General features: G+C 35.3%; 1 protein-coding gene across 4 annotated transcripts in view; it reads left to right on the top strand.

Annotated features, from left to right (window-relative positions):
• The window catches only part of Ptprz1 (protein tyrosine phosphatase receptor type Z1), a 170,289-nt gene that overhangs the window by 103,542 nt on the left and 52,338 nt on the right, over positions 1–14,409 (top strand). For all 4 annotated transcript variants that reach the window (XM_069996644.1, XM_069996645.1, XM_069996647.1 and 1 more), the window contains exons 7-10: positions 270–427; positions 574–724; positions 7,651–7,832; positions 8,970–9,096. In XM_069996644.1, coding sequence (XP_069852745.1) covers positions 270–427; positions 574–724; positions 7,651–7,832; positions 8,970–9,096 — 618 coding nt within the window. The remainder of the gene's footprint in view (positions 1–269; positions 428–573; positions 725–7,650; positions 7,833–8,969; positions 9,097–14,409) is intronic.

Here is a 14,409-nt window from a genome sequence, read left to right on the forward strand (position 1 = left end):
GTCCGTTGAGATGCTATCACATCTGAATGTCTTTTACATAGTAAAATATTCTTTACAGCAACATGTTGCAATTGTGAGACATCTAACACTATGCAGTGATAGATTGAAGCCAATTGGAAGTGTGTCAGATTTACTGCCATTTCGATATTCATGTTAAATGTTCCTAAAATCTCATTTCTGATTAAAGACGTAACAAAACACCAGGTGTTTCCTGGTAGCCTCAAATGAATGTTGAGTCTTCTGCTGAGGTATATGTTCTTGCTCCGCAGGAAAGCAGGCTACCTTAGATCCATTCACGTTGCTGGACCTTTTGCCAAACTCTACTGACAAGTACTACATTTACAATGGCTCCTTGACGTCCCCGCCCTGTACAGACACGGTGGAGTGGATTGTTTTTAAGGACACCGTGAGCATCTCTGAAAGCCAGGTAATTTGGAAGTTCACATAAATGAAGCAATTGGAAGCAACGTGAAACAAGCAACATGAGTTTTTCTAGCTCTGCTAGAAGGTACGTGTCTGAAAGCATTTGCCGATGCTTTGCAGGGGTCTTAAATGATCTTGTCTTCCCTCCAGTTGGCTGTGTTTTGTGAGGTTCTGACGATGCAGCAGTCGGGGTATGTCATGCTGATGGACTACTTACAAAACAATTTTCGAGAACAACAGTACAAGTTCTCTAGGCAGGTGTTTTCTTCATACACTGGAAAGGAAGAGATTCATGAAGCAGGTATGTCCTGAAATGTGATTTTTTTTTTAATGTACTCTTCACAGATTCAGGGTAGATGGTGATTTTGGAATCATGGAAAATAGGAGTTTAGAAGTTTAAAAATATTTTAATTACTTTTGCTGCTTTAGGCTAGCTAGTTAACTTCCCTGAATCTCAGTTACAACATTTTAATAAAATGACAGATATGTGAGGAATAACCTCACATATTTATAAATTTGTTAAGTTTTTAAAAAATTATTTAAAATAGGTAATATTATCTTGAGTTGTACAAGCCTATTTCAGTTCAGCATGTCCATTTACAAGTAAAATGCATTTGATTATTGTCACCCCTTTTGTCCTTCTCCATTCATTGAAGTTATAATAAAAAGTAAGCCACTTGCTTTTAATTTGTGGGAGTTGTGAATCTGTCTAAAATGTTTGTTTTTTTTTTTCTTGCTTGTTCTATCATAGGTCTTTACATCAATAAGCACTTATTATATCTCATGCGTATTCCTGTGATAGCCTTTTCATAAGAGATACACCATCTCCCATCTATTCCTTGTAACTAAATTTGACAATAAGTGAGGAATCTGTTTTTGCTTAGAATTTGGCTTTTATTAAACTTTATAGGATAATAAGTTATTTATTACCTGGGAGCTGTCTGTGAATTTTTTACTTAAGGCTGGCTCTCTATCACTTGAGCCACAGGGTCCACTTCCAGTGGTGTGTGTGTGTGTGTGTGTGTGTGTGTGTGTGTGTGTGTGTGTGTGTGTGTGTGTGTGTGTGTGTGTGTGTGTGTGTGTGTGTGTGTGTGTGTGTGTGTGTGTGTGTGTGTGGTTAATTGGAGATAAGAGTGTCACAGACTTTCCTGTCCAGGGTTGCTTTGAACAGCAATCTTCAAATCTCCTGAGTAGCTAGGATTACAGGCCTGAGTCACCAGTGCCTGGCTCCAGAAAGTGATTTTTAAGGTAAAAGTAGAGGTAAGCCTACAAGAGGAAATTAAAATTCTCTGCAATGTCACTCCTCAGAGATAACCACCATGAGGATTTTGGTGACAATCATTCAGATATTTCTCTTAAAGACATTGCTATTTCTCATAAAATCAAGAGTATGCTGCATGCATTTTATTTACTATATAAAAACAGGAAGTCACAGCCATATTCAGAGCTCTTCAAGTTTTCCATGTTTAAGGCATTTAAAAACAACTTGTTGAGTAGAATTACACGTGCACTTCTAATCTCATTGGCCAGAATGTTAACAATTTTAAAGTAAACTTTTCTTTAAAGGTACAAGAAAATCAGAGAACATTTTTCAGTGCATGCTGGAAATGTCTTTGTATAATAATTTGTTTGAACTATGAGAAATTTTGTTAATATTTTCTGAAAAGTGCCTTAATGCATTACACATTAGTAAGCTTACTTTTTGAAGATTGGTAATTTTAAATAGCATTTGCTAAGGTTACATGTAAATACTATAATTCTATTCAGAAAAGTAAAGTGAACATAGTTTACCCTTAGACATACATTATAAATTGAATGATTGCTGAAGTTACACTGTGCCCCAAGGAAGACTACGAAGTAAGTAGAACTTGAAAGACTTTTTGGTGGTTTATAGAAGTGAATGATGAAATCCTTCAGAAGGGCAAAACAGGGAGAGGACTTTTCCAATTCTTATATTTAATGTTTGTAACAAGGCTAATATTGACTTTGTTAAGATCCATCATTCCACTGGACACCAGTGTGTCACAATTTTAATCCTGTCTACTTAGGAAGCTGAGATCTGAAGATCACAGTTCAAAGCCTGTTAACCATGGAAAAGCTAGAAGAGCTGTGGCTCAAGTGGTAGAGCACTAGCCTTGAGCAAAACAGCTCAGGGACATCACCGAAGCACTGATTTCAAGCCCCAGGACTAGCACACACACACACACACACACACACACACACACACACACACACACACACACACACACACACACACACACACACACACACACACACACACACACACACACACACACACACACACACACACACACGATCCAACAATGCCAAGGAGGAAAAATCATTAATTTGTTGGTTTATCTTCTAGTCTTTAAGTTTCTTGTGGTTGTCATCAAAGTACCCATCTCAATATTTTTTAATGCATCTCAGAAGCTTCAGGTAAAGATCTGGTGGATATGAGTGTGTTCCCCAAACTTCAAATTAGTGGAAAGTAGCTGAGTCAGACCTTGTGTACTCCCAGTAATTATGACATGTTCCCTGCCACTCCCCAGGAATCACCTCTTTTCCTGTCCATCCATGTTTCTAGCTAGAATACATAGAGCTCAGCCTGCACTTCTGCTCTCCAGGCTGACTGCACTTCTTCCAAGGCAGGCCCCAGAGCAAGAAAAGACAGATGTCTCCACCTATCTTTGATCCTCTGTGTCAACTTTGATGCAGAGAATCCATTGACGTTTCTCCTTTTCAATCTTTCTTTTTTCTCTAATTTTCTGTTGTAATTTATTGTACATTACTTTGTCCGTAGAGTCCAGAATTCAGAAACTAAAGATACTCACTCGGTCTTAGAGCTGACTAAACAAACGTCAGAATTAGAAAGCTGACCCGGGAGTGCATTTCTTAAAGATAGGGAAAACACCTTCTGCGTTTTATGTTAGGAGTTCCTGGCACCAAGTAGGTCATAACTGACTAAACTGAGGAAGGTAGGAGCAGGTTAACCTGAGGGAGGTTAAAGCCAGAACACTTATTATAGGAAGGGTCTTTTGCATTCATGTGATACTGACATACTTTTTTTAACTCATGTATATCATCTGGCATGAGTCCCTGGTAGGTGAAAGCCTGGCTCATAGCAGGAATCCTACAGAGATCAGAGTTTCTTGTCTACCCTTCCTTGAAAGATGAGAAATTCTGACCCAAATCACACATAACTTGTAGAAAGCAACCAAGGTGTAGACATAGTTCTGAGGAAGGGACCCATCTCAAGACTTGAGTTCTAAGCTGCCTGTGATCAATGAAATTATATCTGTGTTACTACTTCATTCTGTGGTAGCATGTTTGGTGTTTAGACTGATCCGCAGACACCTTCTTGATTTTCAGACCAGGTATTCTGCTGGGTTGTTTACATTCTTCTAATGTAATAAATTAATTTGCATAGGAAATATAGGGAAATCTGAGATGTTCAGTGCATATTAATCACTTCTCCCATAGTTATTACCTGCTTTTATGTTTGAAAGTGAATAGTAAATATAGGATTAACCAGATGGATATTTGAAAGATTCAGTTGCACAGAAGGACCATCTCTTTTTTTATTAAGTTTTTAATTGTGAAAATACTGTACAAAGGTGTTACAGTTACATGAGCAAGGTAATGAGTACATTACTTATTCAGTATTGTTGCTTTGTTTTCCCCCTACTATCCCTTCCCTTCCACCTCCTCAGCTACACCCCCCAGCCCCCACCCCAGCCTAAATTGTAAAGTTCATTTTCAACATAGCATCTTGTACATCTCATTGTTGCAATGGGTCCACCTGTATCCCTATTTAAACATTTCATTTTTTCCATTCCCCTCTCCAAATTATACCAACATCAAATACAGTGAAAACAGGGGTTATACCGTGAGGGAGGAACATACAAAACACCAAAAAAAAAATCACTTGGTACCTTATAAATACATTAAAAACAATAGTAAGAAAGAAAAAACACTTGTGTCCCCTTATTTGTAATAACCAGTATATGTCTGAGACAAGCAGAGAAGGTCACATAAGATGATGTTAAGCAAAGAGGACCATCTTTTAACAAGATAATGGAGTATAAACAGAAATATGAGGTTTTGTCTTAAAGACATACTCCAGATTCTGTGAGCTCTTTCATTCATTCTTGTTCCTGAGAGATTTGTTTTTCTCCCTGTGCTTTAGAAATCTACCTGGGCTGTGAGGAGATTGCATTTATTATTTCACTTTGTTTTCACAGTGTGATAAAATATTTTAACTTCAAATTATTTGTTCATTCTATAAGCATCAGGACTCTGTTAGATTAATTTTTGGCATAATTCCCAGCATGAGCTTGAATTCAATTCAATAAGTCATTGAAAATTTTTGCTCAATATCTCAGTTTTCAAATGAAACAAATCATCTATCCATGAAAATACATGCTTTCTTTTTCCACAATCATGTATTTTATCAATGAGGTAGTACAGCCTAGCTACAGATTACTTAGTACTGAACTATAGACTATAATTAAATAAAACAAGTTTTTAAAAGATATATTTCTAATTGAAATATAAGCTCTCACAATTAAACTTATAAATTATTGAAGACTTACAAGGAGGAAATATAGGGAATTTAAGAAGTAAATTTCTGCTAGTAAAGGGATATAAATTCCAAAGTCCTACTTTATATTAACTTTAACTCTTTTTTTTTTTTGGTCATGGGGCCTGAACTCTGGGCCTGGGTGCTGTTCCTCAGCTTTTCAGCGTGAGGCTAGTGCTCTACCACTTGAGCCACAGCGCCACTTCCAACTTTTTCTGCTTATGTGGTGCTGAGGAATCGAACCCAGGGCCTCATGCATATAAGGCAAGCACTCTACCACTGAGCCACCTTCCCAGCCCCATCTCTAATTCTTAAAATGTGAAGTACTTTTGTTTGTTGTATTAGGCAAGACAAACATGGATTGTTTAGACATAAACATAATTGTTTAGACAGTAGTCATTTGGTTACTTAGTAGCTAATACCTTACATTTTGTCCTCAAGAAATTTGTTTTGTATCCACATATAAGGCAAATATATTTTAAAGTAGCATTACTTTAAGTCATTCCCACTTTCTAACACATGGGATTGAATTTAAGAGGATATTGTCCACAGTCTTCTCCTACATTTTCAAAAATGGACCTGTGGTTCATTGGAAGAAAGAATGAGGTAATCCTGTGTATCAGATGACTTGATGGTCATTTGCCATCTAGTGGACATTTGTAGAAGTGTCACATGATATGTCTAAATTAGAAGATGTACTCTAAATGTAAGGGGGGGGGCGTTGTTTGTTTGTTTGTTGTGTGTGGTTTTTTTCCTGGATGAGGGAATATTTATTCCCAGAAAAACATCTACCTCTAAGCCCTTCCTAAACAAAAAGCATCACCTCAGGTTTGAAATGTAAAGCCGTATCTCTAAATTATCTAAATATTTCCATGTATTTATTTAAATTATATATTTGTATCTGCTTACCACTACCATCACAGAGTACATTTGCTAAAATGGCTAATAGTAAATACTGCATATAAAAATTTTCAGTTTATGCAGGCAATTGTTAGGCATGGGTGCCCTCTTGTGTTCAGGCAATGAACTACAGACAAAAAGGCTTGGTGGTCACATTATTGAATATGCTGGTAGTTTATGAGTATCCAGGATGATTGATGAATCTAAGTCAGCTGCATACTTTCATGTAGTAGCTTTGTACGCTCAAGTGTGTCACATAATTAATCTTTGTCCTGAGAGTTTTTTCTCTCACCTCTGCAAATCTATAAGGACTGTGCAGAAATTGTATTCATTACTTTGACTCATTTGCACACCATAAAATGTTATATTTTCCTGAAAATGAAGCCAATCTATCATACTAGAAAGTATCAGGAATTTTCTTACATGATGAAATCTTTGGCATGATTTCCAGCAAGAGCTTGGATTCCCTTTAAGAAGTCATTGAAAATATATTTTCCAATATTATTTTTTCAGCTGAGACAGATATTCTAATTTTCTAAATTTATTTGCTTAATCTTTCAATTAGCAAAAATCTTTCAATTGGGATATTTTCTAGCAATTAGTAAAATAGTGAATGATTATATAACTTGCTGTATGGCTTTTGGGGGTTGGTTTTTTATTATTATTATCTTTAAGTAGTTATACACAGTGGTTTCAATTTAACATGCCACTTTCTGAGTAGAATGCATTGCAATCCATGTCACACCTTCCATTATAAGGAATTTTAATTATTTTAATGATTCTCCAATAACAAAATTCCTAATAATAGACCCTCTTTTGTCAGTGACATTTTTCTAGACGTGAGCTAAAATCATTTTTCCAGTATCAAACAAGACAAAGCCACAATGAGCTTGATGCTGTCTCTTGTTCCTTTATTTCTAAAAGTGAGTATGTGTGTCAAATGTATTTCAAAAAAAAACCATGTTCTAAGATGATATTGAAATAAAGACCTGGGGCTCATATATTTGGAAGGTGCTAAAAAATTGAATCAAATAATGCAATAATTGTGATTTTTTTAAGACTATTGAAAATAACACATCACTTCACTAGGGACCAGAGTATGTAGAGAAAGGCACCATTGGGCTAAGTTCCTCCTTGAGCAGAAAGAGAGAAATAACAGTGAAGGAAAGAGTATATTTGCTATGGTTTAAATATAATTTGTCTCTCTGAACTAATTTAGGTGTCTGACTCGAAGTGTCTTTATCAATAATGGTATTAAAAGGGTGGAAACTTCCTCCAGCTACTGAGAGGAGGAAAATAATTCCATCAGATTTGAATAGATTAAATTAGATTAGTTTAAGTGGTAAACCCAAAGATTGAATATTTATAAGGCTGGAGGAGATGCCACGCCATCTTTTTGTCACACACTTGCTCCCTACATGATGCTATGTAGCCAACGAGGTCCTCACGGAGCCCACACCACACAGCAATGAGGAACAACCAGCTTCGAGAACTGTGAGCCAAAGCAATACTTCTTTTGTTATACCTCAGAGATCTGTTGTGATGATGAGCACCTGACTAATACAACTCTAGGTACAGAAAAAAATATCACCTGCAGAAGCTCAAGGATGGGAAAAAGTAGAAATTTTGCCTTCTGCTGAAATAAAATACAAAATAACCTCACAGAATATGGTTGGCGTAGTCAAGTCCTAGAAACCAACAGTTGTTATCAATACCAATTACTTGTTTTCTTTTCTCCTTGTAAGTTTGCAGTTCAGAACCTGAAAATGTGCAGGCTGACCCAGAAAACTATACCAGCCTTCTTGTCACCTGGGAAAGACCCCGAGTCGTTTACGATACCATGATCGAGAAGTTTGCAGTTCTCTACCAGCAGTTAGAGGGAGACCAAACCAAGCACGAATTTTTAACAGATGGCTATCAAGACCTGGTAACTATAAGATGACTTGTTTAGTGCATGATAACGTGATAGTTTAATTGCCAAGGTAAGAACTTACACATGATCCTATATGGTTACCCTTACTTTCATTTTCGGATGAAAGTCTCGAGAACAGAATTCTACTACATGATGACCAGAGTTACAATGAATCATAGGGAGACCATGAACAAAGCGAACAACATGATAAAGCAGATTACATATTTTAAAAATTTAGGGACTAGGAGTTATTTGATGTGCACATTTTTTCAGAAACCAAGTTTTAAAAATAAATATTAAAATTAATATCTCGCTGGGAAGAATTAGCCTTAGAATCTCAGTGCCCTGACTTAAGATATGTTATTTGATCTTTCCCCATGCTACCCCTAGCACTAGCAAAATGGAGCAGGGGACTTAAAAGTCTGTTTCTTTGAATTAGATTTGTAATAACACATGTGAAGTGACAATGATGTCAGAAGCTTGGGGATGTAATTGAACAGGTAACTCTTGCCCACCAACTCACCCCTGTCCCCTTCCACCCATTCTTATGAACCAAAGAAGGTAAAGGTCACATTCCTTGTGTGAACTATACATTGCAAAATTAAACTTTGCTTTGGTAAAGAGGTGCTGGCTGTGGATGAAGGTGGATTTGCAAACCCTCATTTGGCTGCAGCTTTTGGAACATACCGTGGCAGGTGAAAGATTACTGGACTCTGCTTTCAGACAGCTAGAGGCCTACAAGTCCCAGGACTGGCATTTAAATAATTGTCACTGTCATTATGTGTAACAGCAGGTGGATAAATGAAAAGTTTAACTACTTTTTAATTTGCCTAGAATACTGATAAAACTATGATATGGGAAAATTGTGGGATTTTTAGCTTGTGGTTCTCAGTTATGAGAACTAGTTATGGAACTAACACATAATTGAGGGAAAAATCAAGGCTTTTAACTTTTTAATATCTTCATAGTTGACAAAGTTAACAAAGTTCAACAGCGCTGCCTGAGCTTCTTTGTGTGTTGACAAAATACGGCTATTTTCTATTGAACAACTATGGCTATTTTCTATGGGAACAAATTTTCTAGGTCCACTATCTAGTATATTTCTCTTTTGAGAATAGTACATTTGTATAATTATGAATGTCTTTGTTTCAGGGTGCTATTCTCAACAATTTAATACCCAATGTGAGTTATGTTCTTCAAATAGTAGCCATATGTAGTAATGGCTTATATGGGAAGTCTAGTGACCAACTGGTAGTGGACATGCCTACAGATGAAGCAGGTAAGCCCTCATATACCTTTTACATTTTAAGTGAGGCTGAGTTACTGGGTATATGAATGTTTTCTTCTGACTTTGTGTCCTATTGGGCAAAGGGAAAATAATTTTCTGTGAAGTCTGGATCTACCGTATTTGGTGACACATTGCCCTACTTCTTGTTCAGCAAATCTCTTTCAAGACAACCAGCTAATTCTTTTTGTTCCCTCTCTGAACAGTGCAATTTTTAAAAAGAATTCATAGTGTGCTGCAAATTCAAAATGATGTATGAGTGAATGGATAATATTGTGTGAGTGACTTATTTAATATTTTTAACATATTTTACAATCTTGAAGTAAGTTTACGAAGAGGTTTCAGTTCAATGTGTCTGTGAGGACAACTCATCGTGATCAGTGCCGCCTTTTCATCATTCCCTCTGTCCCAACCCCACAAATGACCTGGCTCCACTTTCACATATGTATATTGAATATTATGACACTATTTGTCCACCTGTCCTCCCTCCATTTGTCCACTCATCCTCTCCCCATGTGTCCAATTTTTTTGTTACATTGGTGTTCTTCATACGTAAAACAAGAGCAAGGAAACCCATTTAAAAGGTTTATAAAGTCAATGAAGTCTTAATTGCTACATGACTATTGAGATGGTTATTGTAGATAATGAAGAATTGATTTCTGATTCTTTTTTTAAAAAACCTTTGACACAATTAATATACACTTAAAGATGTGGGGAAAACCAGTTGGTTTCATTTGTGCTTATTGCTTTTTTTCAGCTCCCAAAGTACTTTGTAGTAAGTATATATATATGATCCTAGGATCGCATGTGCTGCTTAGACATATCTATGCAAAGCATGTCAACAGATCACCTTTACCCACTTTTTATAATTTGGTAAGGGGTGCTTTCGTGTTGATTTGACAGTATTCAACAAAAAAAATAAGGTTTTTCTAATTGTGTTTATTTGCATGACCTTTTTCTAAGTTGGGGGGAACACCTTTTGATCTCAAAGCATATGCAATAATCAAATGATAAACACCACAATATGATACTTTGAACATTTGGAGTTTTCCTTTAATTAGTATAAACTTTCTGGGTGCCTTTTTGTTCATTGTTGTTGGTTCATGTTTTAGAGGATTTTTTTTTGCTTATTTCATATCGTTTGTCTGGGTTTGAGCCAGGTCATGCTACCTAGCTCACAATGGTCTTGAACTTGTGATCCTTTGGTCTCTGTCTCTGAAGTACTAGAATTACAGGGATGCATGATGATGCCTGGCTAGCATAAGCAGTTTTCAATGGACAGAATCAAAGAGTGACCTGAATGTATATGCACTACTAAATGCACATAATACCTGAACATGTTGTGCTCATCCTCATAGTGAGTCTTTCACTAAAACATTAACACGACTTTGCTACAAATAATATCAAAGTAATTCATCATAATTATATCTATGATAAACCATGCTACCCCATTGAATGACAGTACGCTACATTCTCCCATATTGATTTACTTAAGAAGTCACATTAGTATAACATTTACCATGTCAACCACTACTATATGTGAACAGAATAAAATATGGCATGTAAAAATATATTCTCTACTCTTGTCTGTATAGTATAATATAGTATTCATTAGTATAATGAATATAGTCATTTAAATTTACAGTCTCAGGTCAATAATGTGACTCTAATTTATGTAGATTGAACAATGTTCAAGAAATTTATTTAAAATATTTATTTCATTTTACTTTCTTCTCTTAATCACTGTCAGAATTTTCATCTTTCTGAGTATTTTTATTCTTTTTTGTAAACTTATTGCATATGAAGAAAATGAGATCAAATCTCTATTTTCTACAGAAGTTGAATCTGAGTGATTTGTTTGATGTGAGTCTTCTTCAGCACCAAGTACGGCCTTCTTAAATCATTTGTAGTGTTTTTACTTTTTACAAAAATACTAAGTGTTATAACTTAATTTCTATTTATTCAAAGGTCCGGGACACTGTTGAACATTGTTATAACGAGAAGTTAGCTTGGACTACTAGTTAATCTTCATGGATGTCTTAGTCTTGTAAAAAGTTCTTTACACTAATGCTGCTTTAGTGAAAATGACATTTAACTTGAAATTTTGAAATGATATTCTATTAAAAGCCCAGCATACTCTGAATATTCTTATGAAAAATTTCTCCATCCAAAGCATGTTACCTAAAATATGCAGTTTTCTTTTTCTTTTTAAATAAAATGTTAGCTTATTTGTAATTCCTTCTTCCTGATTTTAAAGTATTGAACAGCATTTCATTAAATATCTATATACAAAATATAGATTTTTAAAATTCAGTGTGGAAAATACATTATCTTAAATATTAGTTCTACAATAGACACATCACTGTGAAAGTCTTGGCCATTACTATTTTATACTTTAGTAAGTATAAGATTAGTCAATCTTATTATTTATGTACCTAATGTAGAAATTTAGTTTTCTGCTTAATCTATGCTGTGTAAGTAGTGACTCTGTGTGTGTGTGTGTGTGTGTGTGTGTGTGTGTGTGTGTGTGTGTGTGTGTGTGTGGTGTTGTTGGTGTTACTGGGGTTTGAACTCAAGGCCTTATACTCTTGCTCAGCTATATCACTCACAACTGGTGCTTTACCACTTGAGCCACACATCCACTTCTGGTTTTTACTAGTCAATTGGAGGTAAGAGTCTCATGGACTTTTCTGCCTGGGTTGGCATAGAAAGTGATCCTTGGGTCTCAGCCTCTTGAGTAGCTAGAATTACAAGCATGAACCACTGACACCCAGCAATGTTTATGTATATATATATATATGTATGTATATATATATACATACATATATATATATATATATATTAGTACCATTTTATTCTGTAAAACGTGGTTCCATTATATTGGTAATAATATATCACATTGAACTATTATTATTTAGGCTAAGCTGTTGTCTTTTAAATACTGTATTGTTTGTTTATTTGTTAAACTGAAATGCTGGAGATAGCTTATAATCATCCTTATTCCCTCAGAGATTTAAAGCATTCTATTCAGTATATGAGAAAAGTTCAGTCTTCCAAATTAATTTTATTAAATTGTGCGTTAAGGTTGATCATTTGATATCCTATTTATTTATACATCTTAATATATTTATTAATGTGTATTAAATAAATTTATATTGAGAAACTAATTTACATTTCTCAAGGCAGTCTTAATTGTTTTTCTTTTCATCCTTTTTTTTTATATTTGTCGGCCATGGAGCTTGAACTCTGGACCTGGGAGCTGTCCCTCAGCTCTTCAGATCAAGGCATGCACTTTACCACTTGAGCTACAGCACCACTTCCAATTTTCTGGTGGCTTATTGGAGATAAGAGTCTCACAGCCTCCCCTGTCCAGGCTGGCTTTGAACCACAATCCTTCCTCAGATCTCAGCCTCCTGAGTAACTAGGGGTATAGGCATGAGCCACCAGCAGCTATCCTTTTATTTTTTTATTTTTTGAGACAGGGTGTTGTATGCAGGTCAGGATAGCTCAAACTCACTATGTGGCCTATAGGACAATGTCAAACTTTAATCCTCTTTCCTCAGCCTCTCTAGTGGTAGCATTATAGTCATGTACCACCATGTGTGGCTGAAGCCATTTAATACAAAGTAGAAATGTATTTCTTCTAAAAGCCACTAAAAATATGCCTGCAAAGTGAAGAACTCATGAATGTAATTTTTTTCATTGCATCTAATGTAATGCTGATCATTTGTCCCTCCTAATGTGTTATATTACAGTAATAGTAGACATTATTTAATAATATGTCATAGGGCTTTGATAACAATGTGTACTCAATTTAAATTCATGATGAATTAAACCATCACCATTTCCCTATTACTGTGTATTTTTCTATTGTGTATGTCCACATTACCATTGCTCTACCTCCGTTCTTATTCATTCCATTCCATCTCATGCTGCTGATACCATCTTTTAACAATCCTTACATTACAGTCTACAGCAATTACTACAATAGTAGTCTACATTGCTTTGGTTTTTCACCTGTGAAACTGATTTCCTTCAAGGTATTAAATAATATATGCTTGTCACCCTGTGTCAGTGTTGCTCTTTGTGTTTTTGTTTTACTAATGTACTAATTTTTAAAAAAAATATTATCTTACATGTGTTCAAAAAACAAACTCTACCTTAAACTGATTTTGTTTAGTTGTAATGCAAATGTAAATTTTAAGTATTCACTCAAAACAATTAAAGCACATAGTGTTGATCTTCACTATCCGATAGACCAGATAGAGATTTTCATGAGTTTTTATTTTCTCTTTTCAAAGTCGATTCAATCAATTAGGATCATTTTTTAGCTCTTTAATATTTCTGTAGTACTAGAGTCAACCAGTAATTATTGAAGTATCCATTACTGTGCATGAGCAAACTCCCAGCCAAGTCAGCGGGCAACCCAATGCCTTTCAGTAGAGCTAGATCTTAGGTGCTAGAGTCTTGAATATTCAGACTCAGGTATGGCTTCGGAGTCTTAAGAAAGACAGAGACTGTCTTTCACTATTATTTTATTTGTGGAATTGTTCTTGGTAAAGCTCCAAATTTTACATGAAGTTAGATCATGTTTTAAATTTTAAGACAGCTTTCTGATGGGTACTGGGAAGAACGAAAATTTGTTGACATTCTTTGACTTATAGCCTGTTAACAGGAAACCTATCATTCTGATATAGATGACAGTAGTAAGTATTTACTTACAATTTTCCCTTATTAGCATTGTAATATATTGAAAGAGTGACCCTAGGTTAAGGATTTTCCAGGACAACTAGGTAGTGTCTCCTGAACTGAATTTAAAGGTTATTATGTACATGAACTTTCCAATTTTTTTACCTATGTTTTAAGCCTAATGACATCTCATTGTTAGATTCTCACATACTGATTTCCTTGAAGAATACAAAGGCTTTGGTATTTGAGCTAATTGAAATCACTTTAGTTTTAAAACAAAGAATAAAAGAATGAAAAATTGAGGCAGGTAAATGATAGTGTTGGACAAAAATAGAAAACACTAATGACCCAAATAAAAATATTCAAGCACTTTCACAGTCCATTGTAATAAGAAAAAAAGGGAATTAATATTTAAGACTGATTTTTTTCTATTGACTTTTTCATTTTTATAGCACAGAAATTTGTCAGGATAAGTAACTTCAAAATAATTAAGTTGGTGGCTCAGTGGTAGAGTGCTTGCCTTGCATGCATGAGGCCCTGGGTTTGATTCCTCAGCACCACATAAGCAGAAAAGGCCAGAAATGGTGCTGTGGCTCAAGTGGTAGAGTGCTAGCCTTG

The sequence above is a fragment of the Dipodomys merriami genome, unplaced genomic scaffold (assembly GCF_024711535.1).
Source record: "Dipodomys merriami isolate MVZ:Mamm:240054 unplaced genomic scaffold, mDipMer1.0.p SCAF_5, whole genome shotgun sequence".
NCBI lineage: Eukaryota > Metazoa > Chordata > Mammalia > Rodentia > Heteromyidae > Dipodomys > Dipodomys merriami.